Source organism: Dryobates pubescens, chromosome 25 (genome assembly GCF_014839835.1).
Source record: "Dryobates pubescens isolate bDryPub1 chromosome 25, bDryPub1.pri, whole genome shotgun sequence".
Lineage (NCBI taxonomy): Eukaryota > Metazoa > Chordata > Aves > Piciformes > Picidae > Dryobates > Dryobates pubescens.
This window is the reverse complement of record NC_071636.1, coordinates 6,204,795-6,232,289: the sequence shown is the minus strand read 5'-3', so window position 1 is coordinate 6,232,289 and position 27,495 is coordinate 6,204,795. Positions and strand designations below refer to the sequence as shown.

Here is a 27,495-nt window from a genome sequence, read left to right as displayed (position 1 = left end):
ATGCAGAACCAACTTCCAATCATTACAGGAACACAAACCCTCCACCCTGAACTCACCAGCAGGCACTGGGCACCTCCTGCTCCTGCCTGCTGCTGCCTCTCTAAGGTGCAGCCTCTGGCAGCCACCTGAGGTGCAAACAGCTGTGGGGAGATCTCTGGGCAGCCAAGAGGAGCTTTGTCTTGTCAATCAAGCAAGGGAAGCACGAACTCAATGAACAGCAAACATCCAACCTCAAAAGGGTGTTGGCTGAGGGACCAGACTGTCCCAAGGACCTCAGAAGCTCCCTGGGACAGAGCTGTGGGGATCCCAGCTCAGGGCTGGGCAGAGTTAACCCTGGTGTATAAAAGCTGCACACACACCTCCATTCCTTCTTGACCATGTCTGAGTGACTCCTGGAAGGACCTGACACAAAGCCAGCCCCTCTGTGCTGGGGATCCTCAGCCCAGGGTCCCTCTTCTCGCTCAGGGCACTGGCAGATGCTGGTTCCACCTCCTGGTGCTGCAGCTCCCACAGCAGGCACCTGCCCCTGCAGCTCAGCAGCCTGCTCCTGCATCAGGGCAAGAGCCACGTTCCCCCCACAGATGCTCTCAGGCGTCAGAAGACCACCCGAAGCCTCACAAAGGCAGCCCGGGGCTGTGCCCTCCATCCTGCTGCAGGCTCTGGTTCCACCCGGTGGAGGCTGCCCCCGGGCAAAGCTCAGAGACCTGCTGGGGACACAAAGCAGCAGCCAGCGTGTGCCACATGGCTCCAGGGTGACCCCGGGCTGCAAAGTGCCAGGAAGATGTTCCTCAGCCCTTTGCTTTTCCGGGGCATAGTGCTGCCCCCTTCCCTCTCCAGAACCAAACCCAGCCTCTGCCGAGGCTGTGGGAGGATCGCAGTCACTTAACTCCCCGCTGTCAGCCTGCGGCTGGGGCTCTGTGACTGTGGGGAGCTGGCAGAACGCCACCGCCGAGCGCTGGCTCCCGCCCAGGCTGACCCAGCCAGGGGCTTGCAGCTCCTCGGGGCACCCAGGGCATCAGGACAGGCAGTAGGTCACCGCTTGCTGCGCTCCACTGACGGGTGGCAGCCGCCGGCCAAGTCAACCCCTCCAAAGAAAACCTTAAGCGGCAAAGATTTCTGGTGGGGGTTAAGGACTCCTGGAGGCCACCGAGCCGGCGTGCCACAGCCGGAGAGCATCCCCAGCCTGCTCTGTGCCGCCCTGCCAAGGTCAACACCAACATGTTCCCCGCCGGAGCAGCCCCGAGAGCAGGAACAATCCCAGGCAGCAGCAAGCAGGCTCCTCGCAGGGCAGGCACCCGGCACGGATGCTCTCTGTTTGCCTTTAAAGGCAAAGCTTGGTGAGTGCCCAGGCAGGGCCGGTCCCCACCTCGGCTGCGTGGTGGCAGGGCAGCAGGACCGGCTCCTGCAGCCCAGGATTGAGCTCCTCGTCATTCCCATCAGGAATGTGCTCTAGGGAGGAGGCTGTGGGGCGGGAATTCCCAAGCTCCCCCTCCAGCTGATCCCTTTCCGTGCTTTCACCTCCAGCTGCCAGCATCCGCCGGCTGCCGGGGAGCTGCAGCAGCGCCGGCAGCTTCTCCTTGAGCCTGGCCTGGGCTCTCCAAGCAGCAGCTCGGCAGAGAGGGACAGATTCCGCCTCCACTCCTGCCTCCAGGAACCCAGCACGTTCCTGTTTCATTGCCCTTTGCCCCCCAAAACCTCTAAGTGAGCCTGTGCCCCTCTCGGGGCTCTTCCTGCAGCATTCCCACCCAGCAAGGCAGCTGAACTACAGGATCAGAGTGAAAGGGGTTGGAAGGGACCTCTGGAGATCAGCCAGTCCAAGCCCTCTGCCAAGGCAGGGGCACCTGGAGATCACCACACAGGAACACATCCAGGTGGGTTTGGAATGTCTCCAGAGATGGAGGCTCCACCACCTCTCTGGGCAGCCTGCTCCAGGGCTCCCTCACCCTTAAATTCAAGAAGTTCCTCCTCCTGTTCAGATGGAACTTCTCATGTTCCACTTTGTGCCTGTCAGCCCTCGTCCTGGCCCTGGGCACCACAGATAAAAAGCCTGGTGCCATCCTCCTGCCACCCACCCTTGAAGTCTTGATCAGCACTGCTCAGATTCCCCCCCAGGCTGCTCCTCCCCAGCCTAGGAAGCCCCAAATCCCTCAAGCCTTTCCTCCTCAGAGAGATGCTCCAGTCCCCTCAGCATCTTTGCAGCCCAAGGCACAAAACCATCTCTGAGACCTGGCTTTCAGGGGTGGCAGAAAGCAGCCAGGACCCCACCCCCCCAAAAAAAAAAATCCAGAGGAGTAGAGCCAGGAGAAAAAGGAGCAGAAGACAGCAGGAGCCAGGTGACCACCACCAACCCCAACCAGGCTGATCCCTCCCCCTCTTCCAGAAAGCATTGCCAAGCTCATTTGTAAAAGGCAAAACCAAGCCCAAACTTTATTGTTCCTCTCACAAGAAGCACAGAAAATATACAGTACAGATTTTGTTCCACCTTTTCAACAGACCAAAGTAAAAACCAAACCAAACAAACAAAAAGAAAAGTGCTTGATGCATCCCCTCCCCTTCCCCCCCTCCCCCCCCAACTTGTGTACAGTACAAAAGGTCCTGGGGAGTCCAAAAGAAACCCAGAAGTAAGAACCACCACGAAACAGAGAAGGTTGGTAGCAAGGAGACAGCTCCACCTCACCCACCCCACCCTGCCTCCTCTCCAGCTCTCTGCTCACCAGGATGATCTTCACCCCTCCCCTCCCCAGGCTGGAAGCTCTTGGCAAGAGTGATGCCAGCACCAAGCCAAGCACAGAGGACAACCAGGAGGATGTGGCTATTGCTATCACACAGAGCAGCAGAGCCTGGGCTGGAAAGGAGGAGCCAGAGCTGTGCACTGGGGGCTCCCTGGCTGGAGGAGACGAGGCTTGGATGGACACCCAGCACGGCACAGCTGCAGGCTGTCTCCCCCAGCTGCACAGGTGAAGAGGGGGCACCAGGAGCTGCAGCTGGCATGGTGGAAACTCAACCCTTTGGTCTTGCCATGGAGAGAGCAGGGGGGAAGTGGTGAAGCGGTGCTGAGCTCAGCAGGGTGGTGTGCGGAGGTTTAACGGTCTCGCTGCCACCGGAAACACCAACAGCACCAAGAGAAGAGGAGAAGAGCCAAGAGGGGTGGGGGGTGGGGGTTGAACAGCCCAGCACAAGTAAAGGGTGTTTGTAAACTAGTAGTAAGGCACTGGGGTGTAAGGGAACAAGGACAGCACGCCGGGGGACAAGCATCTACCTGCTCATGCGACAGCGGAGCGGAGTCTGCCAGCGCCGGGGCTTTGGCTGCAGAACCCTTGGACATGGCACATGGCTGCTTCTGGCAGAACCTTGGCTTTGAGACCAACCCCCCTCTGAACCACACAGCAGGGCCCCAGGCTCCATGGGTGAGGGTTGGTCCAGAGAGAGCCGAGCCCAAGCGATGGAAGGGGAGGGCGGCCAGCGCCGCGATGCGCCCCAGGAGAGCAGGGGGTTGCGTGGCAGAGCTTGGCAGGCACCGAGGGAAGCAGGGAGGAAACATCTGGGTTGGCTTCTGCCAGCGAACAGAACCCTCCTGAAGCCGTCCAGATCCAGCCTGGGCTTCTTCCCCTGGCTGGGCAGCAAGGGGAAGAGTCTGCAGGGCTCAGGAAGGCGTCGGTGTAACGCAGAGCAGAGAGGAGTCCAACAAGGGGTCCTTGGGAGTGACCCTGATGGGTGGGCTGGGCTGGCATCAAGCCATGAGGTGGAGCTTTGCTGGGCAGGAGGCACTGAGGGGGTGCTCTGAGCCCTGTGGGCATCCATCCGCCCCAGGACCTCCTGTCTGCTCCCTCTCAATCAGAATTGGAGTGCAAGTGAGGACAGTAAAGGTGACACCACCACAGGGGCTTTATGGCAGTGGATGTGGCCACAGGTCACACTGAGGGTGGGGAGACACAGGCTGCCCAGAGGTGTGGTGGAGGCCCCATCCCTGCCCATTGGAAGTCAAAGCTGATGGGGCCCTGAGCAACCTGCTCCAGCTGGAGGTGTCCCTGTGCACTGCAAGGGGGGGTTGGACGAGATGACCTTGGAGGGTCCCTTCCAACCCAAGTGATGCTAGGATGAGGATTCTACACTGACATCAGGTCAGGGGTACTTCAGTCCCCCTCTGAACACAACCCAGCATGTTCTCAGCCCTACACAGCCAAGATCTGGACACATTTCCCATGTCTCCCCCATGCAGCAGCTTTTGCTCCAGTCCAGCTTTGGTGGGGAGCGTGCCTCTGAAGCTCAATACATCCAGCAAGTTGAAGACCTTAAGGAGGGACATCTAGCTCCTGTCTGCCAGTCCCTCCAGCTCCTCACACCTCACAGGAAGACTCCAGGGCTTATGCTTAAGGTTTAAAAAAAAAAAAGCCAAAAAAGGTAAATTCTGGATGTAGGACACCAAAACCCACAGCTCCCTTCCTCAGGGCAGTGCAGTTCTCATTACAGCCTCAGAGGAAGGTTTCTTGTGGCCCTGTTCTCCCACCCCCATCAGAAAGAGCTTCTAGGAATGGCTTTTGATGGAGATCCTCAACTACTGGAGAGCTCCAGCTCCCAGCCTGGCTGCTAAACCACCAAATCCACCCCCCTGCCATCACTGCCCCCTGGGGGCTGTTTGTTTTCCCCTCCAAGCCTGCTTCAAACTCTCACCCTGAAGGCAGGAGCAGCCAGATGAGACCTGGAGAGCACCAAGGTTTGGAGCATGTCCCTCTCAAGCCCTTCCCTCTGGACTCAGCCAAGCCTTGCACAGGTGCAGCTCTGTACCTGCTGGCTGCCCAGAAGGCTCTAAGAGAAGTTGTTTCCTACAGCACTGGTGAGCTGCTCCAGCACCTGCCCCAGCAGGAGGGCAAGAGGAGTGCACGGTGGCACAGGAAGGGACATAGCTCCTTGGCTGCACCCTGCTGAAGAGCACAGGCAGCCCTCAGCTTCCTCCCCGTGGGTCACAGCAGCTTTCCTCCACAAGATCTCACCCCCACCTTCAACACCCTTTGGATTGAGCCCATAACTCTCTCTGACTGCTCACCCCAAGCAGGATTTATGCCTCTGTCATGCTTGGCAGGAGGCTGGGGCAGCTCTACGAGAGCTGGGACACGTACACCCGGGCTCTCCTCGCTCTGGGGCCACCCAGCCTCCTGCCACCCACCATAAATAACCCCCTGGACTGTGCCAACAGCCTCCCAGGCTGCTGGCAACGGGAGGACACGAGAACCATTCTACCAAAACCAAGAGCAATGACCATTAGGGACACAGGTTCACCTAACACATGGGACACCAGGAGACCTGGCCCTCCTTGGCCTCCTCGGACCAGCAGCCCAACCAAGGTCTCCACCACAGGATCCACGACACCAACACAGCATCACACAAAGCTTCACTAGGGCCCACAGTCACTGGCCAGGCTCATCACAGAGCTGGGACATCACAAACCACAACAACAGCAGAAACACCCAAAGAACACCAAGGCCTCTCCACATGGCAGGGCCCGAGTGTCACTGCAGCACCGAAGCAGGGCTGTGACAATTCACCTGGCTCACACAACGAGGACAAACACCAGCAGGTCACAGAGCCAACACCGACACAGCTGGAGAGTAACCCCAAAGAAAGTGAGGCCTCTCCACATGAGAGGGCTTGGGTGCCACTCCAGCACCAGCATGGGATTGTGACAATTCACCTGGGTCACACAACGAGGACAAACCAGCAGGTCACAGAGCCAACACCGACACAGCTGGAGAGCCCCTCACTTCCCAGCAGACACCCAAAGAAAGCGAGGCCTCTCCACATGAGAGGGCTTGGGTGCCACTCCAGCACCAACATGGGACTGACACAATTCACCTGGGACACACAACGAGGACAAACACCAGCAGGTCACAGAGCCAACACCAAGACAGCTGAGACTCCTTCACCTGCCAGCTGGGTCACCTGGCATGGTACAGCCACTGAGTCTCCACAGGCCTTTACAGCTCAGGGAATACCTTCCCAAGTGGGCAGTGTTGGGGGAGAAAGCCTTTGGGCACCAACCAAGGAACCAAGATGGAAAGAGGAGCAGAGGTAGTGTTCATGTCACCACTGGAGCAGGCTGCCCAGAGCAGGTGTGGAGTCTCCTTCTCCAGAGAGCTTCCAAACCCAGCTGGCCATTGTGATGCTGGGCAAGCTGCTGTGGGTGCCCCTGCTTGAGCAGGAGGATTGGTCTGGATGGTCTCCAGAGCTCCCTTCCAACCCTCACCCCGTGCTGGGGTGGGACTGGAAGGATAATCCACAAGCACCCTGTTGGAAGCAGAGACTTGTGACTGGATCCTTGGGGTGCCTTCCCAGCTGGCATCCTGTTTGTTCTGTAACAGAAAGAGTCCTGCTGAAGGGTTTGGTTGAGTTTTGGGAAGAGCACATTTCAGCATCTGATGTCTGGACAGAGCAGCAGAGATCAACCTCTGCCCTGCTGTCACACACACACAGCCCCAGGTCACTGCTCCTTGGCAAAGCAGCATGGGAGAGAGCATCCTGCAGGACCACAGAGGCAAGTCACACCCAGGGACCTCTCCAAGCCGTGCAACACCTTTCTATTTGCCCTTGTGCCGGTCCCTGTGACCCACGAAGGGCTCATTTTTCCACCCCATTTGGAGTACAAGGAGGAGAAGAGGAGGTGGCACCAGAGGAGCTCCTGCAGCTCAGGTGAGGAAATGACAATGAAGAGACGCTGTAAAAAACAACCCCAACCAACCAACCCACCCCAAATCCAGCCCCTGCCCCCTCCCCCACAGAAGGCATCAACTTTTGCCCAGCCAAAGAGCATTCTTCCCGCTCCCCACAGCTGGCTTGGTGGTGGCCAGCTTGGGGCTGACCTCTGCGCTCCTCAGCAGGCTTTGTGGCTCACAGAGCATGGAAGACTCGCTGGACACGGCCTCCTTGGAGCCCGTGACGGTTGACACGTCCATGTCGCTGGACAGGTCCTCGGAGGACAAGTTTAGACAGCCCAGCTTGGCCAGGGAATTGGACCTCTTGAGAGGGGAGGACACAGTCAAGCCGGCCAGCCTCAACCTGGTCTCGATCTCCTGAGTCCTCTGCTTGACCAGGCCGGGCTTGCCCCGCACGCTGTGGATGCTGTCGCTGCTGGAGCTGCGCGTCAGGTTGGAGCTGCGGGAGGACGAGGGGGTGTAGCAGATGGTCTTCAGGAAGTCCTTGGTGAAGCTGCTGGTGTGCTCCAGGCGACAGCCGGCGGGGGTGGAGGTTTTGGGGGGGAGCCCCTCCAAGGCTCGTTTCGCCTCCAGCTTCTCCAGGTTGTTTTCCGCCCCCTCGGCCCTCGGCGGGGCCGGGCTCAGGAGAGGCACCAGGCCCGGGGGGCGCAGCAAGCCCGCGCTTTCCTCCGCGATGCTGGAGTCGACCCTGCCGAGGGGGCTGTCTCGGAGCAGCGGTGAGGCGTCCGAGGGCAGCCCCTTCAGCCTCTCCAGCTCTTTGGTGTGCTTGCGGACCAGGCCTGCCTTCTGCAGCTGCAGCAGGGACTCCTGGTGCTGCGTCAGGTAGCTGCTGGCGCTTGGCTTCTCCAGCTCCTTGAGGAACAGCAAGTGCTTCAGGTCCTTGGTGGCTTTGCTGTCTCTCCTAGCCAGGGACTCTTCTTTCACCGCCTCGGCGTGAAGGAGGCTCTTGTCACAGTGGGAGTTTCTCCTGGGCAGCAGAGCTCTGACCGGGCTTTGCGGTGCCTCTCTGCCCTTCTCCAGGAGGCTGCAGTGCTGATGAAGCGATTTGCAAGCCCCAGCCTCCAAAGCCCCAGGCCCTGCCGGCAGAGGAAGCGGAGCCTCGCTGGGTTTAGTCCTGATGGCCTCCTCGGGGTGTGCCTTGCTGGGCAGGTGGTCGGCCAGGCTGGAGCTGAGGTGGGAGAGGAGGGCTGGCTGAGTGCAGATGGTGGCGCTGCGCCGCCCGGCGCCGGGGTTCAGCTTCTCGCACTGCTCCCCAAAGGGGTCAGGGGACAAGCTGGCCGAGGAGTACATGCAGTCAGCACAGGACTGGTAGGGAGGTTTGACCTTGCTGAGGATCCCAAAGACGGCATCGTGCTGCAGAGAAGAAAACAGGCAGGGATAACTCGTGCGCACAACAGGCTGGCAGCCACAGCCTGGCCTGGGTGGGGAGGGACCTTTAAAGCTCATCTGGTCCAACCTCCCCTGCAGGGAGCGAGAGGCAGAGGCCACAAGACACTCTGCCAGCCGAGCAGGCCCAGCACAAGCATGGCTGGCAGATGGAGAGAAGCGATTCTGCCTGGCTGAGACCTCACCTCAGTACTGCATCCAGCTATGGGACCCCACACACAGGAGAAACATGGACCTGCTGGAGTGAGTCCAGAGAAGGCCATAAAGATGATCAGAGGGATGGAGCACCTCTGCTATGGGGACAGCCTGAGAGAGCTGGAGCTCTTCAGCCTGCAGAAGAGAAGGCTCCAGGGAGACCTTAGAGCTGCATTTCAGTATCTGAAGGGGACCTACAGGAAGGCTGGGGAAGGACTGTGGTAATGGGACAAGAAGCAATGGTTTGAAAACTGGAGTAGGGGAGATTTAGGTTGGACATTTGGAGGAAATTCTTCACGATGAGGATGCTGAAACACTGGAAGAGGTTGCCCAGGGACGTGGTTGAGGCCCCATCCCTGGAGACATTCAAGATTGGACTCGACGTAGCCCTGGGCAGCCTGCTCTACTTGGAGGTGTCCCTGCTGACCGCAGGGGGCTTGGAAAAGATAACCTTTTGAGGGTCCTTTCCAGCCCAATGCAACCTGTAACTCTGTGAAACAAAGCCCATTCCTACTGCTCTCCAGGCCCTGCAGCAGGAACCAAAGCCACAGGTGTTCTCAGAACCTTCCCTGAGGAATACCTACCGTGTCGAGCGATGGTCATGCAAGCAAGATGCCCCAAGCAGTTTAACAGGGCACTCACAGGGCTCTCCCTCTGGCAGCTAAATCCAAGCAAAGCCAGGCTCAGCACTTCGAAAAGGAAGCAGCTCATCATGGCTCTATCCAAGTCAAATGAAACTGTGCTACGAAGATGAGAAGAGCAGTTTCACTGGCAGCAGGCTCAGCCAGGCTAACCCCCTAGGCTCCGGCTCCATACGCACCTCGAAATCCTCCGGGCAGCTCCTCTTGCTGTTGTTGTTGTTGAGGTTCTCCCTGTTCAGCCTGCTCTCCTCCTTGTGCGCGGACAAGCGCCGCTTCCACTTCTCCGCCGGGTTCTCCTCCCTGCTGCTCTCCTCCCCTGCGTCCCTGGGGCCCAGCACCATCCTTCCCCTCCGGGGGCTGAAGTCCAGTTTCCTCTTCACCTCCTTCTCGGTGAAGCTGCCCAGCTCCACCAGCGGCTCCGCCGGCTCCAGGGCTCTGCCCACCTCCAGCAGCCTCCTCCCCTCGGGAGCTGCGGACGGAGCTTGCCCCACCAGCGAGGCGGCTCGCTCCGTCAGCGCGTCCCTCTCCAGCTCCTCCATGGGGAAGAAGCCCTCCCTGTCCCTGGGGACCTTGTTCTCCAGCAGGGTGTCCGAGAGGCGGCGGAAGCAGTACCCGAAGCCCCCCGGCCCCTCGGTGCCGGCGCGGTTGTCCAGGAACGCCGGCTGCGAGGGCGCGTCCAGCTCGGCCAGACGGTTCTCCAGGTCGATGTCCAAGCTCTCCAGCAAGAAGTCACCCGAGCCCGTGGGATCGTCTGTGGTTTGGGGTAGGTTGCTCTCTGCCTGCTGCTTCCACAGCTTGTTGTGGCGTTGCTTGCTGGGGAAAGGACAGAGACAAGGGAGAGCTGTGGAACTGCTGAACGTACTTGTGACAGGACGGGGGGGAAAGGATGAAGCTTGAGGAGGGCAGATTTAGACTGGAGATGAGGGAAAAAGTCTTTCCAGTGAGGGTGGGGAGACACTGGAACAGGTTGCCCAGACAGGCTGTGGATGCCCCTTCCCTGGAGGTGCTCAAGGACAGGTTGGACAGGGCCTTGAGCAGCCTGGGCTAGTGGAGGATGCCCCTGCCCACGGCAGGGGGGTTGGAACTAGATGATCTGTAAGGTCCTTTCTAACCCAAACCATTCATTGACTCTATGAACTGTAGGGTGCTTGGGCCCAGGAACATCCCTTCCTCCACCACCACTGGCTTAGGCCTCCCAGTCCCACCCAGACAAAACCAGATTTAACAACAGGATTTCTGAGCAGCCTCTGTCCCAGCAGACTCCCAGCAGTGTCCTGCACTGCAGCCGTCATGGGAAGAGCCCTCAGGAGGAGCCCATGAGGGCAGAAGGGCACAGAGGCCCCCAGCACAGCAAAACACAGACCCAACATCTCTGCAGGTTTCATGCAATCACAGAATCATTTTGCTTAGAGAAGACCTTCAAGATGGTCCAGTCCAAGCATTCTCAAGCTCTACCAAGTCTGCTGCTAAGCTGTGTCCCTCAGCACCACAGCTCTGCCTCTAACACACCTCCAGGGATGGAGGTTCAGCCACCTTTTGGGGGAGTCTGTCTTTGAGACTCCTGTCAGGAAGAAGTTTCTTCCAGTGTCCAACCTAATTAGGGATGGCACAGCTCCTGCAGAGCCAGAGTGAAAAGCTTCCCTCCTCTTCTCCTAGCAGAGCAGAGGCCAAGCAGAGCATACAGAAACCCTCATTAGCTACTACAGCCCTTGCAGAGACAAGGACTTGTGACTGGCATGGTCACCCCTACTGCAAAAGCTTGGCCCCCAATGCTGCCCAAGCTGGGTTCTGCCTCATAAAGCAGGAACAAAGCTCTGCTGCGCGGCGCTGGCCGGCTGCTGAGGAACGGGAACGTGCTTCCCAAGCATGAAGAAGTCCTAACTGAATTAAACCACAGCAGATTCCTCCAGAAGACAGCTAATTTCCATCTGGAGAGGCCTGGCACGGAAAAGCTTTGGAAAAACACACAATTAGCCCAGGCTCCTGTGTCTGCCTTCCTGAGGAGGAGCCTTCAGACCACGGCACCATGCGCGCTCCGACAGTGTCTGAGCACCACACGCCTGTGGTGCAGAACCACCTGCTCCTGACCCCAGGGAGACAGATCTTTCTGTGTCACAAAACCCATCAGTGCTTGCTTACAATCACAGAACTGTTTGGGTTGGAAAGCCCTTCAAGATCACCAAGTCCAACCATTCTCTAACTCTACCAAGCCTGGTGCTAAACCATAGAAACAGAGTTGTCAGGGTTGGAAGGGACCTCAAGGGTCAGCCAGTTCCAACCCCCCTGCCATGGCCAGGGACACCTCACACTAGAGCAGGTTGCTCACAGCCACATCCAGCCTGGCTGCAAAAACCTCCAGGGATGAGGCTTCCACCACCTCCCTGGGTGACCTGTGCCAGTGTCTCACCACAGCCACTCTGCCTCTTTGAAACCCCTCCAGGGGTGGGGATTCAACCACCTCCCCAGGGAGCCTGCTCCAGTCTTTGTGAACCCTTTGAGTGAAGAAGTCTCTTATATCCAACCTAAACCTGCCCTGCTGCATCTTGAGGACATTTCCTCTTACCATTTATTCCTTGGGAGAAGAGACCAACCCCCACCTGGCTCCAACCTCTTTTCAGGGACTTGCAGAGAGCCAGGAGGTCTCCCCTCAGCCTCCTCTTCCGCAGGCTGAACACCCCCAGCCGCTCCTCACCAGCCCTGTTCTCCAGACTCTCCACCAGCTTGGCCGCCTCTCTGTGAGCACCATCAGCTCCTGTCTTGGCTGCCAGTCACCCTTCCCCTCACCTGGCATCTAAAATGCCCTGGTACTCCAGCAGCTGCCTCATGAAGCCGGCGTTGGGCCGGGCGATGCTGCGCTTCTGCTTGACGTAGCTGTAGGCCTTCTCCAGGGACCAGCCGAACTCCTTCATGGCGTAGGCGATGACGGTGGAGGCCGAGCGGCTCACGCCCATCTTGCAGTGCACCAGGCACTTGGAGTGGTTCTTCCTGCAGAAGGACAGACAGGAGAAAGCCAGCTCATCTCTCTGGTGACGGTGCCTGCTGTCACCACGGGGCACAGCGGGAGGACGCTCGGTTCTCCTGACCGCCCTCGGGAGGCGAGCAACGGTTTGGGTTCGGTTGGCTGTGAGAAGAGTCTCTCTCCAGACAGCTTTGAGAGGTAGGGAAGCACAGCCTCAACCATGCTGCCACTTCAGAGGCCACCATGAAGCCACCTGCCTGTGGTTCCAGGAATAAGAGGAACAAGCTCAACACAACAGCCTAGCAGTGTCTGAGAGGCTTTGTCTCCATCTCCTCTCTGCAGAGACAGCTGGGGATGCTCCAGCACAGCTCTTTGTTGGACTGCTTCTAGACCTTCTTCAGAATCATAGAATCAATAAGGTTGGAAAAGACCTCAGAGATCATCCAGTCCAACCTGGCACCCAACACCTCCTGACTAACTAAACCATGGCACCAAGTGCCACATCCAATCCCCTCTTGAACACCTCCAGGGATGGGGACTCCAGCACCTCCCTGGGCAGCACATCCCAATGGCCAATCTCTCTTTGTGGGAAGAACTTTCTCCTCACCTCAAGCCTAAACCTCCCCTGGCACAGCTTGAGACTGCGTCCTCTTGTTCTGGTGCTGGGTGCCTGGGAGAAGAGACCAACCCCCACCCCACTGCAACCTCCTTTCAGGGAGCTGTAGAGAGCAATGAGGTCTGCCCTCAGCCTCCTCTTCTCCACACTAAACCACCCCAGCTCCCTCAGCTGCTCCTGCTAAGAGCTGCTCTGCAGAACACCCATGCTGGATGACATCCACAGGGGACAGTGTCAGCTGTGGTGTCTGCCCCCCCCCAGGCCATGTCTCCCAGCCCCACTCACTTGGCCTTGTTGATGAAGTGGTAGGCCTCGTTCCAGTGAGCCAGCAGGTCAGTTGTCTCCTCATCATACACTCGGATGTTGTGGTAGGCAAACAAGCCAGGGAAGAAATTGTCAATTTCCCTGGTGACATTCAGGATGTAGTCAATGCTGGGGAAGAGAAACAGAGCTCAAGTGCCTTGGTCATGAAAGAGACTCCAGTCTTGTTAAGAGATCTTACAGCAGCAGCTGTAAGATCTCATCAACAGCCCTAATCCCAACCCCCCTGGGGACACCCAGTGACACAGTTCACACCTGATCTCCATTCACCCATCTCTCACCACCAGCACATCCCATTCAAAGCCTCAAAAGGCCTTGGGCACAGGAAGGGGAAGTGGATTTTGCTCCACCTGCTGAGGCTTTGTAACCTCTCAGAAGCTCCTCCTGTGCTCCTCCCTCCAGTGTCCTCTCAGACACTGCTAGGCTGTTATGTTGAGCTTGTTCCTCTTACTCCTGGAACCACAGAGAGTTTTGCTTGGAAAAGACCTTACAGATCATCCAGGCCAACTGCTCTCTAACTCTACCAAGTCTGCTGCTAAACCATGTCCCTCAGCAACTAAACCATGCCCTTTCTAAACCTCTCCAGGGATGGGGTTTCAACCACCACTCTGGGCAGCCTGTTGCAGGTTGAGAACCCTTGCAGAGAAGTTGTTTCTCCTAATATCCAACCCAGAGGAGCAACTCAAAGCCATTTCCTCTCCACCTGATACTAGAGAGAAGGACCAACCCCCACTTGGCTCCAGCCTCCTTTCAGAGAGGTGCAGAGAGCCAGAAGGCCTCTCCTGAGTCTCCTTTTCTCCTCCCAGCTTCTGGGAGGCTGAGAGAAGAAAAGTCCATCAGCTGCCAGCAATGTTTGGGCAGGAGCTGGGGCCAGGAAACACAATTTTTCACCTGAAAGCTTCAGCTAAAGCCACTGCATTTCTCATTTCCAACCCAACAACATGACATGAGAAATGGTTATCTCCTGCTTCCTGCCAAGTGTTGCAGCAGGGATGACACTGCACCCGTGGAGAAGGAATGCCTGCACTGCTTTATTGCCTCCTGTCCCTCAGACAGGATCAAGGACAGGGGGATACTCATGTCAGAATTTGTCCACCTTGGGCTTGGAGATGCCTGCATGGCAAGATGCCTTCCCTGTAGACCTGCAGCATTACTGCTCTGCTTGAGCTCCCTGTTCAAAGATGTTCAGGCATCTGTTCCCAAGGACTCCAACTGAAACCCTTTTTCCTCACTCTGTTGAGCAACACTTTGCAGTTTCTCACACTGAGCTTGCTGTGTGCCTTGGACAAGCAGCAAATACTTACATGCCTCAGTCTTACTTGTCCAAAAAAAGTAGAAGCATGGAAGGAAATCAAACCAAGAAGTGGTGCAGTGATGAGAGCATGGTGAAAGGCAGCCCTGCAGCTGCCTGTGTGGGCAGGTGAGGTGGAGATGGCTCAACCCCAGGAAGTTCTGCTCCATTTAGACTCAAGGCCAAAGCTTAGGGCTGGAATATTTGCTCCTCTGCAGGCTGCACCTGACACAAGACCCATGGCCCTTTCATGCTCAGCTGCTACACACTGCAGGGGGTTTGGAGAACTTGGGTTGGAAAGGACCTTCCTGATGACCTAGTTCCAACCCTCCTGCTGTGGGCCACCTTCCACCAGACCAGCCTGCTCAAGGCCCCATCCAGCCTGGCCTTGAACACCTCCAGGGAACTTTCATCCATAACCTCCCTGAGCAACCTCTTCCAGTGTCTCCCCACCCTCAGTGGAAAGAATTTCTTCCTAAACTCCAGTCTCAATCTCTCCTCTTCCAGCTCAAAGCCATTGCCTCTCATCCTATCACTACAATCCCTTGTCAGAAGTCCCTCCCCAGCTCTCCTGTAGGTACTTCAGGTACTGGAAGGCTGCTCTAAGGTCTCCCAAGAGACTTCTCCAGGCTCAACAGCCCCAACTCTCTCAGCCTGTCCCCACAGGGGAGGTGCTCCAGCCCTCTGAACATCCTTCACAAACAGTAAGCTTTGTTACTTTCCCTTCTCATGTTATTGGCAGTAATGAGGTAAGAAAGATTTCTCCATCAGGAACCTGATGGTTAAGTTATCCACATGGCTGGGAATGGGCCCAAACTCAGTGTTACAGCCTGCAAACATCATACTAAGAGACCCAAATGTAAGTTGAAGGCAAGTAACTGGAGGCTTCACAGTCTAAGACTGAAGGTGCAGTACTCACCCCGAGCCCTGCAGCTCCTCAAGGTTGGAGGCATTCCACTCAGACCCCTGCAACAGCCACAAAACATTTCAGAGGAGCCCCAGAGCCTCCCCTTTTCCTGAGGCTCTGCAATCCTCCAGCCACAGCAAGCTCCTGAATCCTCAGGAGGATTCCTTAGCTGCCAACTGAAAGATTGGCAGCAGCCTCTGAAACAGGACTGTGGCCCCAGGGTAGCCAGGGCTGCAGCTCAGCACAGAGGTATCCTGCCATCAACAGGCAGGGGTCTCCTGAAGGAGAAGGAGGGGACAAGGACATCCTCACCTAAGGAGTTAGACCTAGGCCAGTGTGTGACTAAGCACATCCCAAATCACCACTCCTGGGCACTGTGGATTTTTAACCACAGTGATTGTGGTTAAAAATGGTCGTGGGGCATGGCTGGGATCAGAAGTGAGGCAGGTCCTGAAAGCTGTGGGGGTGGCCACATCTTGGACCACCCCAAGAGCTGCAAACCAGACTTTAAAAGGCTATAAAAAGCAGGTTTTGCCCTCAAAGATGAGCCCTTTCTCTAACTCTCTCCAGAAAGAGCCAAGCATAAAGGGGTACAAATGTGTTCATCTGAAGCAAGTCTTTGTTCCAGGTGGCAGTGCCTGGAGTACCATCTAGTGGCAAGAGATGAGACCAAGCACACCTCCTTCCTTGCTTCTGCACAAGCTGGAGCAGCCTGGCTCTTCACACAGCTCTGGCCATGCCTCCAGAACTTCTTGAGCTCCATGAGAAAAGGGCTGAGAGTGACCACAGCAATCAGAGTGGGAGAACAAAGGGCAGCAGCCACAGCCAGCCCCTTGGGTTGCCATAAATCTCCTCTGCTAGGAAGCGAGTGTGCAGAGAGAGCTTGGGCTGTGCCATGGCACGTCCTCAAACAGGAGCAACCTGCAAGGAAGGAGCCATTCAATGAAGTCCCAGAAACAAGGAGAGAGCTAGCAAATAAGAAGGGCTTCTCTAGTGAGGGCTTCTCCACCAACAAGCACCACAGGTCCTGGTACAACGTGGTTGTAGCTCCTGCTGCACCAGCCAGCCTGACACCAAACCCAGCCCCCTCCAAACCCCACTGACTTGTCAGGCCGAGCCCCTCTGAGCCTCCTGCTGCTGTGGAGCTCCTAAGGTGGCAGCTTACCAGATACAAATGATCAAAGATCAGAGAGGGTTTGTCCATCTGACCCAGGATGAGCAGCATCTCGTTGTCTATGAACTCCTTGAACTCCTTCAAGTTGCAGTTCATGTGTTTCTCCAGCTCGTTCCGGATCTGGGGAGCAGAAGCCAAAAGGGATGCCACCTAGAATGATGCCTGCTGGATGGAAACCCATCATTTCCTGGCACTCCTTTGCCACCACTCTGCTGCTGCACTTCATTAAAAACAGCAAGGGGAATTTGACCTTTTGGAGCCAAGGAACCTCATTCCCTGCCTGGCATTTCGCCAAGGGTCCCAGGCCCTCAAGCTGAGGAGCTGCAAACAAAGCTTCAGGCTTCTAGGTAGCCAAGTCCCAAGATACAAATCAAATCACATTATTTGGAGGCACCTGCTTCTTCAAAATAATCTGAGGGGGGGGAAAAGTAAGACCTGGAGAGGGGCCAGAAGGTCTTCCCTCAGCCTCCTGACTTGCTGGAGTGTGTCCAGAGAAGGGCAACAAAGTTGGTGAGGGGCTTGGAACACAAACCCTATGAGGAGAGGCTGAGGGAGCTGGCGTTGCTTAGCCTGGAGAAGAGGAGGCTCAGGGGAGACCTTCTTGCTCTCTACAACTACCTTAAGGGAGGTGGTAGCCAGGTGGGGGTTGGTCTCTTCTCCCAGGCAAGCAGCACCAGAACAAGAGGACACAGTCTCAGGCTGTGCCAGGGGAGGTTTAGGCTGGAGGTGAGGAGGAAGTTTTACACAGAGAGAGTGATTGCCCATTGGAATGTGCTGCCTGAGGAGGTGGTGGAGTCACCATCCCTGGAGGTGTTCAGGAGGAGACTTGATAGGCTGCTTGCTTGCATGGTTTAGTTGATTAGGTGGTGTTGGATGATAGGTTGGACACTATGATCTTGAAGGTCTCTTCCAACCTGGTCTGGTCTGGTCTATTCTATTCTCCTCCACTCCAAATCCCTGAAATGAGGTTGGAGCCAGGTGGGGTTGGTCTCTTCTAAGCAACAAGTGATAGGACAAGAAGAAACAGCCTGGAGTTCCCCCAGGGGAGGTTTAGGGTGGACATGAGGAACAATTTCTTCCCCAAAAAGGCAGGGGGGGGTGGGGAGTGAAAGGCATTAGAAGCAAACAGTGACTGATGGCAGCAGTGGTGGTGAACACAGATTTCCAGCACCCTCCCATTTTCAAACAGGAGACCTACAGCCCTCTCACTGCACCTCAGCTTCAGGAAGGTGCAAGACAAAGCAGCACAGCTCTGTTTAACCCAGCCTGGGAGATGGTTGCAGCAAGATCAAAGCACCTTGACTGCACCTGGAGTGCAGAACAAGCAGAGAGCCAGACTGAGCCCTCAGCTCACACCTACCACTTGAAACGCTGCTGTCACCTGAGAGTCTGCCTGCAGCCTCCAGGGCTCAGCTTGAGGAAGCAAAGCCCTGCATGGTAGCAGCCTCCCTTGAAACACAGACAACCCCCTCCAAAAGAACTATTTCTATCTGTTCTGAATTTTCCACCAGCCTGTGGGGTGGATCCAAACTTAGCTTCAGCCTTGACTTGTGATTTTCCATCCATAAGCTCACCAGTGAAATGTTCTTTGCAAGCCCCTCTGACATTTGCTGAGGAACACAGAAAACATAACCTTCAAATGCTGGTGCCTTTCTTCTTCAGCCTCTTAGCTCTGCACTGTCCATGAGCAAACAAAGATCAGGACACTCAACTAACACAGCCATGAGGCCTCAAAAGCCACCAAGCTGCAGAGCTTGTGAGTGCTGCTGCTTTGGCTTGTGCAGCTCACAGGCATGCAGTGAGAGGTTAAGTGGCTGCAAAGTCATTGTTTGGAGATGTCTACTTGTGCCCCAAACAAGGGTCATGCAGGCACCATCTCTGATGCCACTTGGCTGGCTAACAGCCAGGCACTAGCAGAGAAGACTTTGCTTGGAAGAGGACTTTCAGAACAAGGCCAACCCTTAACCCAGCACTGCCAGGGCACCACTAAACCATGGCCCTCAGCACCACAGAATCACCAAGGTTGGAAGAGACCTCAAAGATCAGCAAGTCCAACCTGGCACCACAGACCTCAGGGCTAAACCATGGCACCAAGTGCCACCTCAAATCCCCTCTTGAACACCTCCAGGGATGGGGACTCCGCCACCTCCCTGGGCAGCACTTTCCAATGGCTAACAACTCTCTCTGGGAAGAACTTTCTCCTCACCTCCAGCCTAAACTTCCCCTGGCACAGCTTGAGACTGTGTCCTCTTGTTCTGGTGCTGGGTGCCTGGGAGAAGAGACCAACCCCCTCCTGGCTACAACCTCCCTTCAGGTAGTTGTAGACAGCAATAAGGTCTTCCCTGAGCCTCCTCTTCTCCAGGCTAAACCATCCCAGCTCCCTCAGCCCCTTCTCACAGGGCTTGTGCTTGAGGCCTCTCACCAGCTTTGAAACCCCTCCAGGGATGGGGACTCCACCAGCACCCTGGGCAGCCTGGGACAGGCCTTGACAGCTTTCAAGGGGAAGAAATTATTCCTCATGTTCAATCTAAACCTCTCCTGGGGCAACTTGAGGACATCTCTTGTCCTATCACTCATTCCTTGTGAGAAGAGACTGACATCCACCTGGCTCCAGCCTCCTTTCAGGGAGCTGTAGGGAGCCAGGTCTCCCCTCAGCCTTTTTCTCCAGGCTGAACCACCCCAGTTCCCTCAGCTGCTTCTCACCAGCCCTGCTCTCCAGACCCATCTCCTATGCACTTGAAAATCAGATGCTCCTTCCTAAGCTCTTGAAGAACACACTCAGATGCTGGTACCAAGCCCAGTTTCCCCGCTGGGGAAAGCCAAGTTGCGAAGCCCTTATGGAACAAGCTGGAAATACACAGTCCAAACCCAGTGCCACCCAGTCATATGGTGCCTCTTCATCAGTGCAGCACCTTCTGGCAAGACAGCCTGGCAGGAAGGAGCAGCCAGCAGGGATTTTTTTCTATAGTTACCTCCTTAGAAGTCACATTTTCCAGGTCTTTGCTCATCATGATGCTCCGAAGCTTGGCTTTAATGAGCCTCTCCGTGCGCTCCCTTTCAGTTGGCCTGAGGAGAGGGAAGGAGAAGAGTCTCCAAGATGGCAAAAACTCACAGAGGAGAATAGAAACAACCAGGTTGGAAAAGACCTCAGAGATCATCAAGTGCAACCTATCACCCAACACCATCTCATCAACTAAGCCATGGCACCAAGCACCCCATCCAGGCTCTTCCTAAACACCTCCAGGGATGGGGACTCCACCACCTCCCTGGGCAGCACATCCCAATGGCCAATCTCTCTTTCTATGGAGAACTTCTTCCTGACATCCAGCCTGAACCTCCCCTGGTGCAGCTTGAGACTGTGTCCTCTTGTTCTGCTGCTGGGTGCCTGGGAGAAGAGACCAACCCCCACCTGGCTACAACCTCCCTTCAGGGAGTTGCAGACAGCAAGAAGGTCTCCCTTGAGCCTCCTCTTCTGCAGGCTAAGCAACCCCAGCTCCCTCAGCCTCTCCTCACAGGGCTGTGCTCCAGACCCCTCCCCAGCTTTGTTGCCCTTCTCTGGACACCTTCCAGCACCTCAACATCTTTCCTAAACTGAGGGGCCCAGAACTGGACACAGGACTCAAGGTGTGGCCTGACCAGTGCTGAGTACAGGGCAGAATGAGCTCCCTGCTCCTGCTGGCCACACTGTTCCTGATGCAGGCCAGGATGCCATTGGCCTTTTTGGCCACCTAGGCACACTGCTGGCTCATTTCAGCCTACTATCAACCACTACCCCCAGATCCCTTTCTGCCTGGCTGCTCTCCAGGCACTCTGCCCCCAGCCTGTAGCACTGCCTGGGGTTGTTGTGGCCAATGTGTAGAACCCAGCACTTAGATGTGTTGAATCTCAGGCCCTTGGAATAGAGAGGGGTGGTGGGAAAGACTTGGGACTTAAAAGCCATTCTGGGGAGATTAATGGGTGGCAAACATGGGAAGGCATTTATGGAAAGTAAAGAAAGGAAGCAGCAGAAGGAAGCAAAGGGAGAAGAGGGAATCCTGCTCAGGAGCCAACTTCTTCCCAAGCAAATTGAGAACCTACTTGTCAACAAAGAGGGCTGGAGAGTCGGGGCGGGTGGACTCCAGGTCCTGCATGGCATTCCACTCGTTGATGCAGCTCTGCTCAGAGCTGATGCAGCTTTCATAGTAGGTGGCCCAGACCAAAGCCATCCCCCCCGGGAAGTAGTTGTACCTCCTGGCCACTTCACAGGCTTTGTGGAGGATCTGCAGAGCAGACCTGGAACACAAAGTTGGGCAGATGTGAGCAGCAGGACCAGGGGAAAAAAAACCAACCAAACCCAAAGGGTTTCCCCCTTTGTTCAGGACCACAGAATATCCTCCTGGCCAACCATCAGCCCCAAGGCCACCACACCGTGTCCCACAGTGCCACGGCCACACCTTTCTTGCACACCTCCAGGGCTGGGGACTCCACCACCCCCCTGGGCAGCCTGCTCCAGTGCCTGACCACTCTTGCAGCAAAGAAATTGCTCCTCATCTCCAACCTACCCCTCCCCTGGCACAATTTCAGGCCACTTCCTCCCCTTCTCTCACCCGAGACTAGGGAGAAGAGACCAACCCCCACCTCTCTGCAACCTCCTTTCAGGGAGCTGCAGAGAGCAGGAAGGTCTCCCTTCAGCCTCCTCTTCTCCAGACTTGCTTTAGTTTGCTGCTGCATGGTTTGGGATTCCATTTTTGTTTTGTACCAGAGTTCACCCAGGGCACAAACTGCAACTTGGAGGCCTCCTAAAGGGCCACTCCAAGGCAGGGGCTGAAATCTCCTCCTGAGGAACAGGCAAGCAGAAGGCAAGAGGCACTCTGGGATCTAATCATTAGCTAATGAGCAAAGCCAGACCAAAGGAAAACAAAGACCATGGACAGTTTTCAAACCACCTTCAAGCAAGGAGTCAAATGCATATTTAGCAACATTCTTGGCCCCTGACACAGCTCCAGGGACAAGGCCCAGATTGGGTCATTTGTTTGTGCAGATTCTAGCATGACTTTTTCTTTCCTTCCCTCCTCAGTTTTAGTTTCTTTCCCCCCCCCCTCCTTTCCCCTTTTTATTCTCTTTTTTTTCCCCTCATTTGAAGGCTCTGCTCTGCTGCTGTCACTGTACTGAAAGCATTCACCACATCTGAGGCTGCCAACAGCAGGGGCTGAGTTCCAAACTGACAGGAACAAGACTTTTTCCTTTCTTTCACCAGACCATTCTGTGATTCCCCACATCTGCTGGAGCAGGCCATGAAGATGATCAGAGGGCTGAAGTAGCTCCCCTGTGGGGATAGACTGGGGGAGCTGGAGAAAGGAAGGCTCCAAGGAGTCCTTAGAGCAGCCTTCCAGTACCTGGAGATCTGGGGAGGGACTTGTTACAAGGGCTTGCAGTGACAGGACAAGGGGGGGTGGCTTTAACCTACAGGAGGGGAGGATTTAGACTTGAGATTAGGAAGAAAATCCTGACAGTGGGGCTGGGGAGACACTGGAACAGGCTGCCCAGGGATTCCCCCTCCCTGGAAGTGCTCAAGGCCAGGCTGGATGAGGCCTTGAGCAACCTGGGCTAGTGGGAGGTCTCCCTGCCCATAGCAGGGGGTTGGGATGATATGATCTTGAAGGTCCCTTCCAACCCAAACCATGCTGTGATCCTATGATCTGTATCCTTTCCTAGCAGATGCTGCAGGGACAAGGATCTCTGAGGCCCCAGCAGCAGCCAGCACAGTGCCCAAGCCCAAAGAGATGCATTTGTTCTGTGTGGGGCTGGGTAGCAGCCTCTTCAGGGAGGAATTTGCTGGCATGGCCACTGCTGATTCAGCCACCTCTGCTTCAGTGTTTTGGAATCCCTGCAGAAGGGAGGGGTGACAGGAGCTGAAAGGTGAACAGGCACCCAGGGCAGCATGGAAAGTTTCTGTAAGGCAGGAAGCCCAGCCTGGCCCCAGGCATGAGGCAGAGGACAGGGAATGCCATGAGACTGGAAACAGGTCCTGAGACTCCTCCTGCAGCCAGGCAGAGAAACATGCAGAGAGGAGACTCTCAGGAATTCACAGAAAGGTTTGGCCTGGAAGGGACCTTTCCATGTCACTGAGTCCAACCCCCTGCAGCCAAGAGGGACACCTGCAACTACAGCAGGTTGCTCAGAGCCCCAGACAACCTGACCTGGAGTGGTTCCAGGGATGAGGCAGCTACCACCTCTCTGGGCAACCTGGGACAGGCTCTCCCCAGTCTCAGGGTGAAAAAAAAGGTCTTCCTTATCTCTAGTCTAAATCTCCCTCTTTTAGTTCCAACAGGCCCTGCTCAAAGGTCAGTCCCCAGCTTTCTGCTCAGCCCCTTTAAGCACTGAAAGGCCACCAGAAGGTGCCCCTGGAGCTTCTCTTCTCCAGGCTGAACAACCCCAACTCTCTCAGCCTGGCCTCACAGCAGAGGGCTTCCAGCCCTCCCATCATTGCTGTGGCCTCCTCTAGCCCCAACTCCTCTAGCCCCAACTCCTCTAGCCCCAGTCTCTCCTGTGCTGAGGACTCCAAAGCTGGCCCCAGACTGCAGATGGGGTTTGAGCAGAGGACAGCAGAGGGGCAGAATCTCTTCTCTCCACCTGCTGCCCACACTGCTGGAGAACAGGCCAGGCCAGGCCAGGGCTGGGAGCACACAGTGCCAAGCTCATGTCCAGCTCTTCATCCCCAAGTCCTTCTCCACAGGGCTGCTCTCCAGCCCTTCATCCTCAGCCTGGATGGATACTGAGGATTGCCCTGACCCAGGCTGCAGGACCTTGCATTTGGCATTGCTGAACCTGATGAGGTTCACACAGACCCACTTCTCCAGGTGTCCAGGTCAAGCTGAAGCTTTGTTTTTCCTTTCATATTTATTCATCTCACTGCTGCCACTTGCCATACCCTGAAGAGCACATCTCTGCTCCAACCAGCAGCAGAAGACCCTGGGTTTGGATCAGTGTTCTCTCAATCCCTTTACAGCACAGCCACCTGCTGACCCAAGGAAGCAGCAGCTGATGAAACACCAATGATGGCAAAAGCTGGAGCACAGGCTGTGTGTCTGGGCTGGATTTAGTCCCAGAAATGCCAGCCTCTTTGCCAACTAAGCCAAGTAAGCACACATACCACATGGCTTGCACCGACACCGGCTTGAAGATGTGCATCCTCCCTGCCGTGCTCACGCTGAAGCCACTAAGAGAGAAGAGAAAAACCCAGTCAGAAAGGAATCAAAGAGCAGTTGAGGTTAGAAGAGACCTTTCCTAGATTCACAGCGTGGTTTGGGCTGGAAGAGACCTGAAAGAATATCTAGTTCCAACCCCCTCCAGCACTGGCAGGGACACTTCCCACTAGACCAGGTTGAGATCGTCGAGTCCAGCTTCTCACCTCGAGCTCACCACCCCACCACTACTGCTAAGCCACTACCACCAAACCATGTCCCTCAGCACCACATCCATGCATCAAACAGCTCCAGTGAGGGTGACCCCACCACCTCCCTGGGCAGCCTGTTCCACTCCCTTCTGGGAAGGCTCTTCCCCTGCATCGCCCCAAGCTGCGCTGCACACACGCCTGCTGCCAGGCAGCTGCAGGGGCACTGACAGACAGGAAGAACCAGGCCTGAGAATTGCTGCCACAAGTTTTCCAACATGCTCCCAAAAAAAGAATGGCAAGTGGGCAACCTTCCCAGCACAGGCTGCCAGGAAGGGGAGCTCCTCCACTGGGATTTCAGGGAACATGCAGTGGGTGTCACAGCTTCTGCCCAAGCAGTTTGAGGGCAGCAAGACAAAACTGCCACTGGCTGAATCAGCAGCCATGAATCCAAAAGTGGAGTTCCACTGGCAAGGCAAGGGACAAAAAGCATTCCTAGAGCAGCCCCCAAGCAGGCAAGGATAGAATAGAATAGAATTAAGCAGGTTGGAAGAGACCTTCAAGATCATTGAGTCCAACCTATCACCCAGCACCATCTAAGCAACTAAACCATGGCACCAAGTGCCTCATCCAGGCACTTCCTAAACACCACCAGGGATGGGGACTCCACCACCTCCCTGGGCAGCACATTCCAATGGCCAATCTCTCTCTCTGGGAAGAATTTCTTCCTAACATCCAGCCTGAACTTCCCCTGGCACAGCTTGAGACTGTGTCCTCTTGTTCTGGTGCTGGCTGCCTGGGAGAAGAGACCAACCCCCACCTGGCTACAACCTCCCTTCAGGGAGTTGCAGAGAGCAAGAAGGTCTCCCCTGAGCCTCCTCTTCTCCAGGCTAAGCAACCCCAGCTCCCTCAGCCTCTCCTCACAGGGCTGTGCTCCAGACCCCTCCCCAGCTTTGTTGCCCTTCTCTGGACACCTTCCAGCACCTCAACATCTTTCCTAAACTGAGGAGCCCAGAACTGGACACAGGACTCAAGGTGTGGCCTGACCAGTGCTGAGCACAGGGCAGAATGAGCTCCCTGCTCCTGCTGGCCACACTGTTCCTGCTGCAGGCCAGGATGCCATTGGCCTCCTTGGCCACCTGGGCACCCTGCTGGCTCATGTTCAGCCCACTATCAACCACTGCCCCCAGGCACCCAGCTTTTCCATGTGATTCCTTACCCATCACCATCCAGATGGATCTTGGTATCGCTCCACAGCCGAAGAACCATTCCTATGGTGCAGCTTTTACTGGAAGAGAGATTGTCAGACAGGATGTTAAATATAGGCCACAACCTGGTCCTGCCAACACCCTGAATTATTAATCCTCTTGAATTTTTCAAGGCCTCAAGTCCTGCTCTAGCAATTCCTACTCATATCTGAGGCCACAGCCATAACAGACAGGCAGGCTGGCAGCTGCAGCCTATGGGTCTGCTCTGATATTAGCACACTGATTGCTCCAGAGGGCTGGAGAAACATCACAGAAGCAAGAATTAAGTTCACCAGCTCTTCTCTCCCCCTCCAGAGCCTGCTAGAAAGCACTGGGGCACTCAGCCCATCATCTTTCCTGCTGTCTCACCCTCATCAGCTCAGCACGAGGCAGCTCCCAAGCAGGACACACAATCATAGAAGCATTCAGGTGGAAAAGACCTCTAGGATCATTGCAGCCAACCATGGACTGGTTTGGGCTGGAAGGGACCTTAAAGATCAGCCAGTTCCAACCCCCTGCCATGGGTAGGAACACCTCCTGCTAGACCAGGTTGCTCAAGCCCTCATCCAGTCTGCTTTTCAACACTTCCAGGCATGGAGCCTCCACAGCTTCTGAGCAACCTGTTCCAGTGACCCCACTACACCAAAGCAGATGCCAGCAATGTGGCTGCAGAGATCCAGCTCACTAAAGCAGGGCAGAACATGACCCTTGGTAGGTGGCAGAGCAGCCACTCACCCTTTCCAAAGAGGACCTGGTGGGGGGCCTTTCAAAGGACTCTCTTTAATTGTCACTTCATCCCTCTGACTGGTAGGAAGACAAAACCAGATTTAATGAGTTTACCTAACCCAAAAGAACATTTTCATTGCAGTCTGGCAAGAAAACTGTTCTGTAATGGGGCCAGAAACTCTCAACCAGTAAATAATTAAGCCACTGAGACAGTAAAGGGGATTGGGATGTGCCCAGCAACAGCCAGTTAGCAAAGATCTCAGGGTTTGGGCTGCTCCCTTTCAAGCCTTCAGCCACTTCTCTCTGTAAAGAACTTTCTCCCCACCTCCAGCCTAAACCTCCCCTGGCACAGCTTGAGACTGTGTCCTCTTGTTCTGGTGCTGGGTGCCTGGGAGAAGAGACCAACCCCCTCCTAGCTACAACCTCCCTGCAGGGAGTTGGAGAGAGCAAGAAGGTCTCCCCTGAGCCTCCTCTTCTCCAGGCTAAGCAACCCCAGCTCCCTCAGCCTCTCCTCACAGGGCTGTGCTCCAGACCCCTCCCCAGCTTTGTTGCCCTTCTCTGGACACCTTCCAGCACCTCAACATCTTTCCTACACTGAGGGCCCCAGAACTGGACACAGGACTCAAGGTGTGGCCTGAGCAGTGCTGAGCACAGGGCAGAATGAGCTCCCTGCTCCTGCTGGCCACACTGTTCCTGATGCAGGCCAGGATGCCCTTGGCCTTGGCCACCTGGGCACACTGCTGACTCATGTTCAGCCCACTATCAACCACTCCCCCCTCAGCCTCTCCCCACAGGGCTGTGCTCCAGACCTTTCCCCAGCCTCATTGTCCTTCTCTGGACACATTCAAGAGTCTCAAAGTCCTTCTCAAATTGAGGGGCCCAGAACTGGACACAGGACTGAAGGTGTGGCAGAGGTTCAAAGGATGTGGCAGGCCAGCCTGAACACACATGTGGGCACCATGGCCTTGAAGGCTTTGTGAGGAAAAAGGGCTTCCATTAAACACATGTGAAAGGAACCAAACCCTCAGAAGTGTCTGACCAGCCAAACTGTCAGCAGTCAGAACACTTCCAGCTCAGCAGTGCCATGTCAGCCCCATGGACTCACCCAAGGAAGCTGCTGATGCCAACTGCCTTCTTTATGCATGAGATTTATCCTTAATTAACAGCAAAAGTGGCTTTCAGGGGAGACAGGAGCAGAAGTGGCAGTTACAGTGAGGATGGATTTGTCCTAACTTTTCCATCTCTCCTCCTGTCTCACATCAAATAATCACCAGAAGCAAAGCAGTGGAATCATAAAATGGTTTGGATGGGAAGGGACTTCTGAAGGGAATGGAACAAACAATAGAAATGGATAGATTCAGATTGGATGTTAGGAGGAAGTTCTTGCCCATGAGGGTGGTGAGAGCCTGGCACAGGTTGCCCAGGGAGGTGGTGGAAGCCTCATCCCTGGAGGTGTTTGCAGCCAGGCTGGATGTGGCTGTGAGCAACCTGCTGTAGTGTGAGGTGTCCCTGCCCATGGCAGGGGGGTTGGAACTGGCTGATCCCTGAGGTCCCTTCCAACTGTAACCATTCTATAACTCTATTCCAACCCTTCTGCAGTCAGTGGAGGCCCCATCCAGAGAGACATTCAAGGTAAGGCTTCATGGAGCTCTGAGCAACCTGATCTAGTTAGGGATGACCCTGCTTATTGCGGGGGGGTTGGACTAGATGAACTCCAGAGGTCCCTTCCAATGCAGTGCATTCTGTGATTCCATCTTCAACTAGATCAGGTTGCTCAGGGCCCCAAACAACCTGGCCTGGAATAGTTCCAGGGAAGGTGGTCTCACATCTGTCTCAGCTTTTCATAGTATCAGTCAGGGTTGGAAGGGACCACGAGGATCATCTAGTTCCAACCCCCCTGCCATGGGCAGGGACACCCCACACTAGAGCAGGCTGGCCAGAGCCTCATCCAGC

The 27,495-nt window shown here is 55.7% G+C and overlaps 1 protein-coding gene across 1 annotated transcript in view; it reads right to left on the bottom strand.

Moving 5' to 3' along the window:
* Positions 1 to 6,774: 6,774 nt before the first annotated feature.
* The window catches only part of SSH1 (slingshot protein phosphatase 1), a 50,358-nt gene continuing 29,637 nt past the window's right edge, over positions 6,775 to 27,495 (bottom strand). The window contains exons 6-15 of the mRNA XM_054173121.1: positions 24,789 to 24,857; positions 23,330 to 23,395; positions 20,275 to 20,469; positions 19,170 to 19,263; positions 16,189 to 16,317; positions 15,036 to 15,082; positions 12,790 to 12,936; positions 11,714 to 11,914; positions 9,109 to 9,742; positions 6,775 to 8,060 (exon numbers count right to left, since the gene is read on the bottom strand). Of these exons, the coding sequence (XP_054029096.1) occupies positions 6,780 to 8,060; positions 9,109 to 9,742; positions 11,714 to 11,914; positions 12,790 to 12,936; positions 15,036 to 15,082; positions 16,189 to 16,317; positions 19,170 to 19,263; positions 20,275 to 20,469; positions 23,330 to 23,395; positions 24,789 to 24,857 (2,863 nt within the window). The 3' untranslated portion in view covers positions 6,775 to 6,779. The remainder of the gene's footprint in view (positions 8,061 to 9,108; positions 9,743 to 11,713; positions 11,915 to 12,789; positions 12,937 to 15,035; positions 15,083 to 16,188; positions 16,318 to 19,169; positions 19,264 to 20,274; positions 20,470 to 23,329; positions 23,396 to 24,788; positions 24,858 to 27,495) is intronic.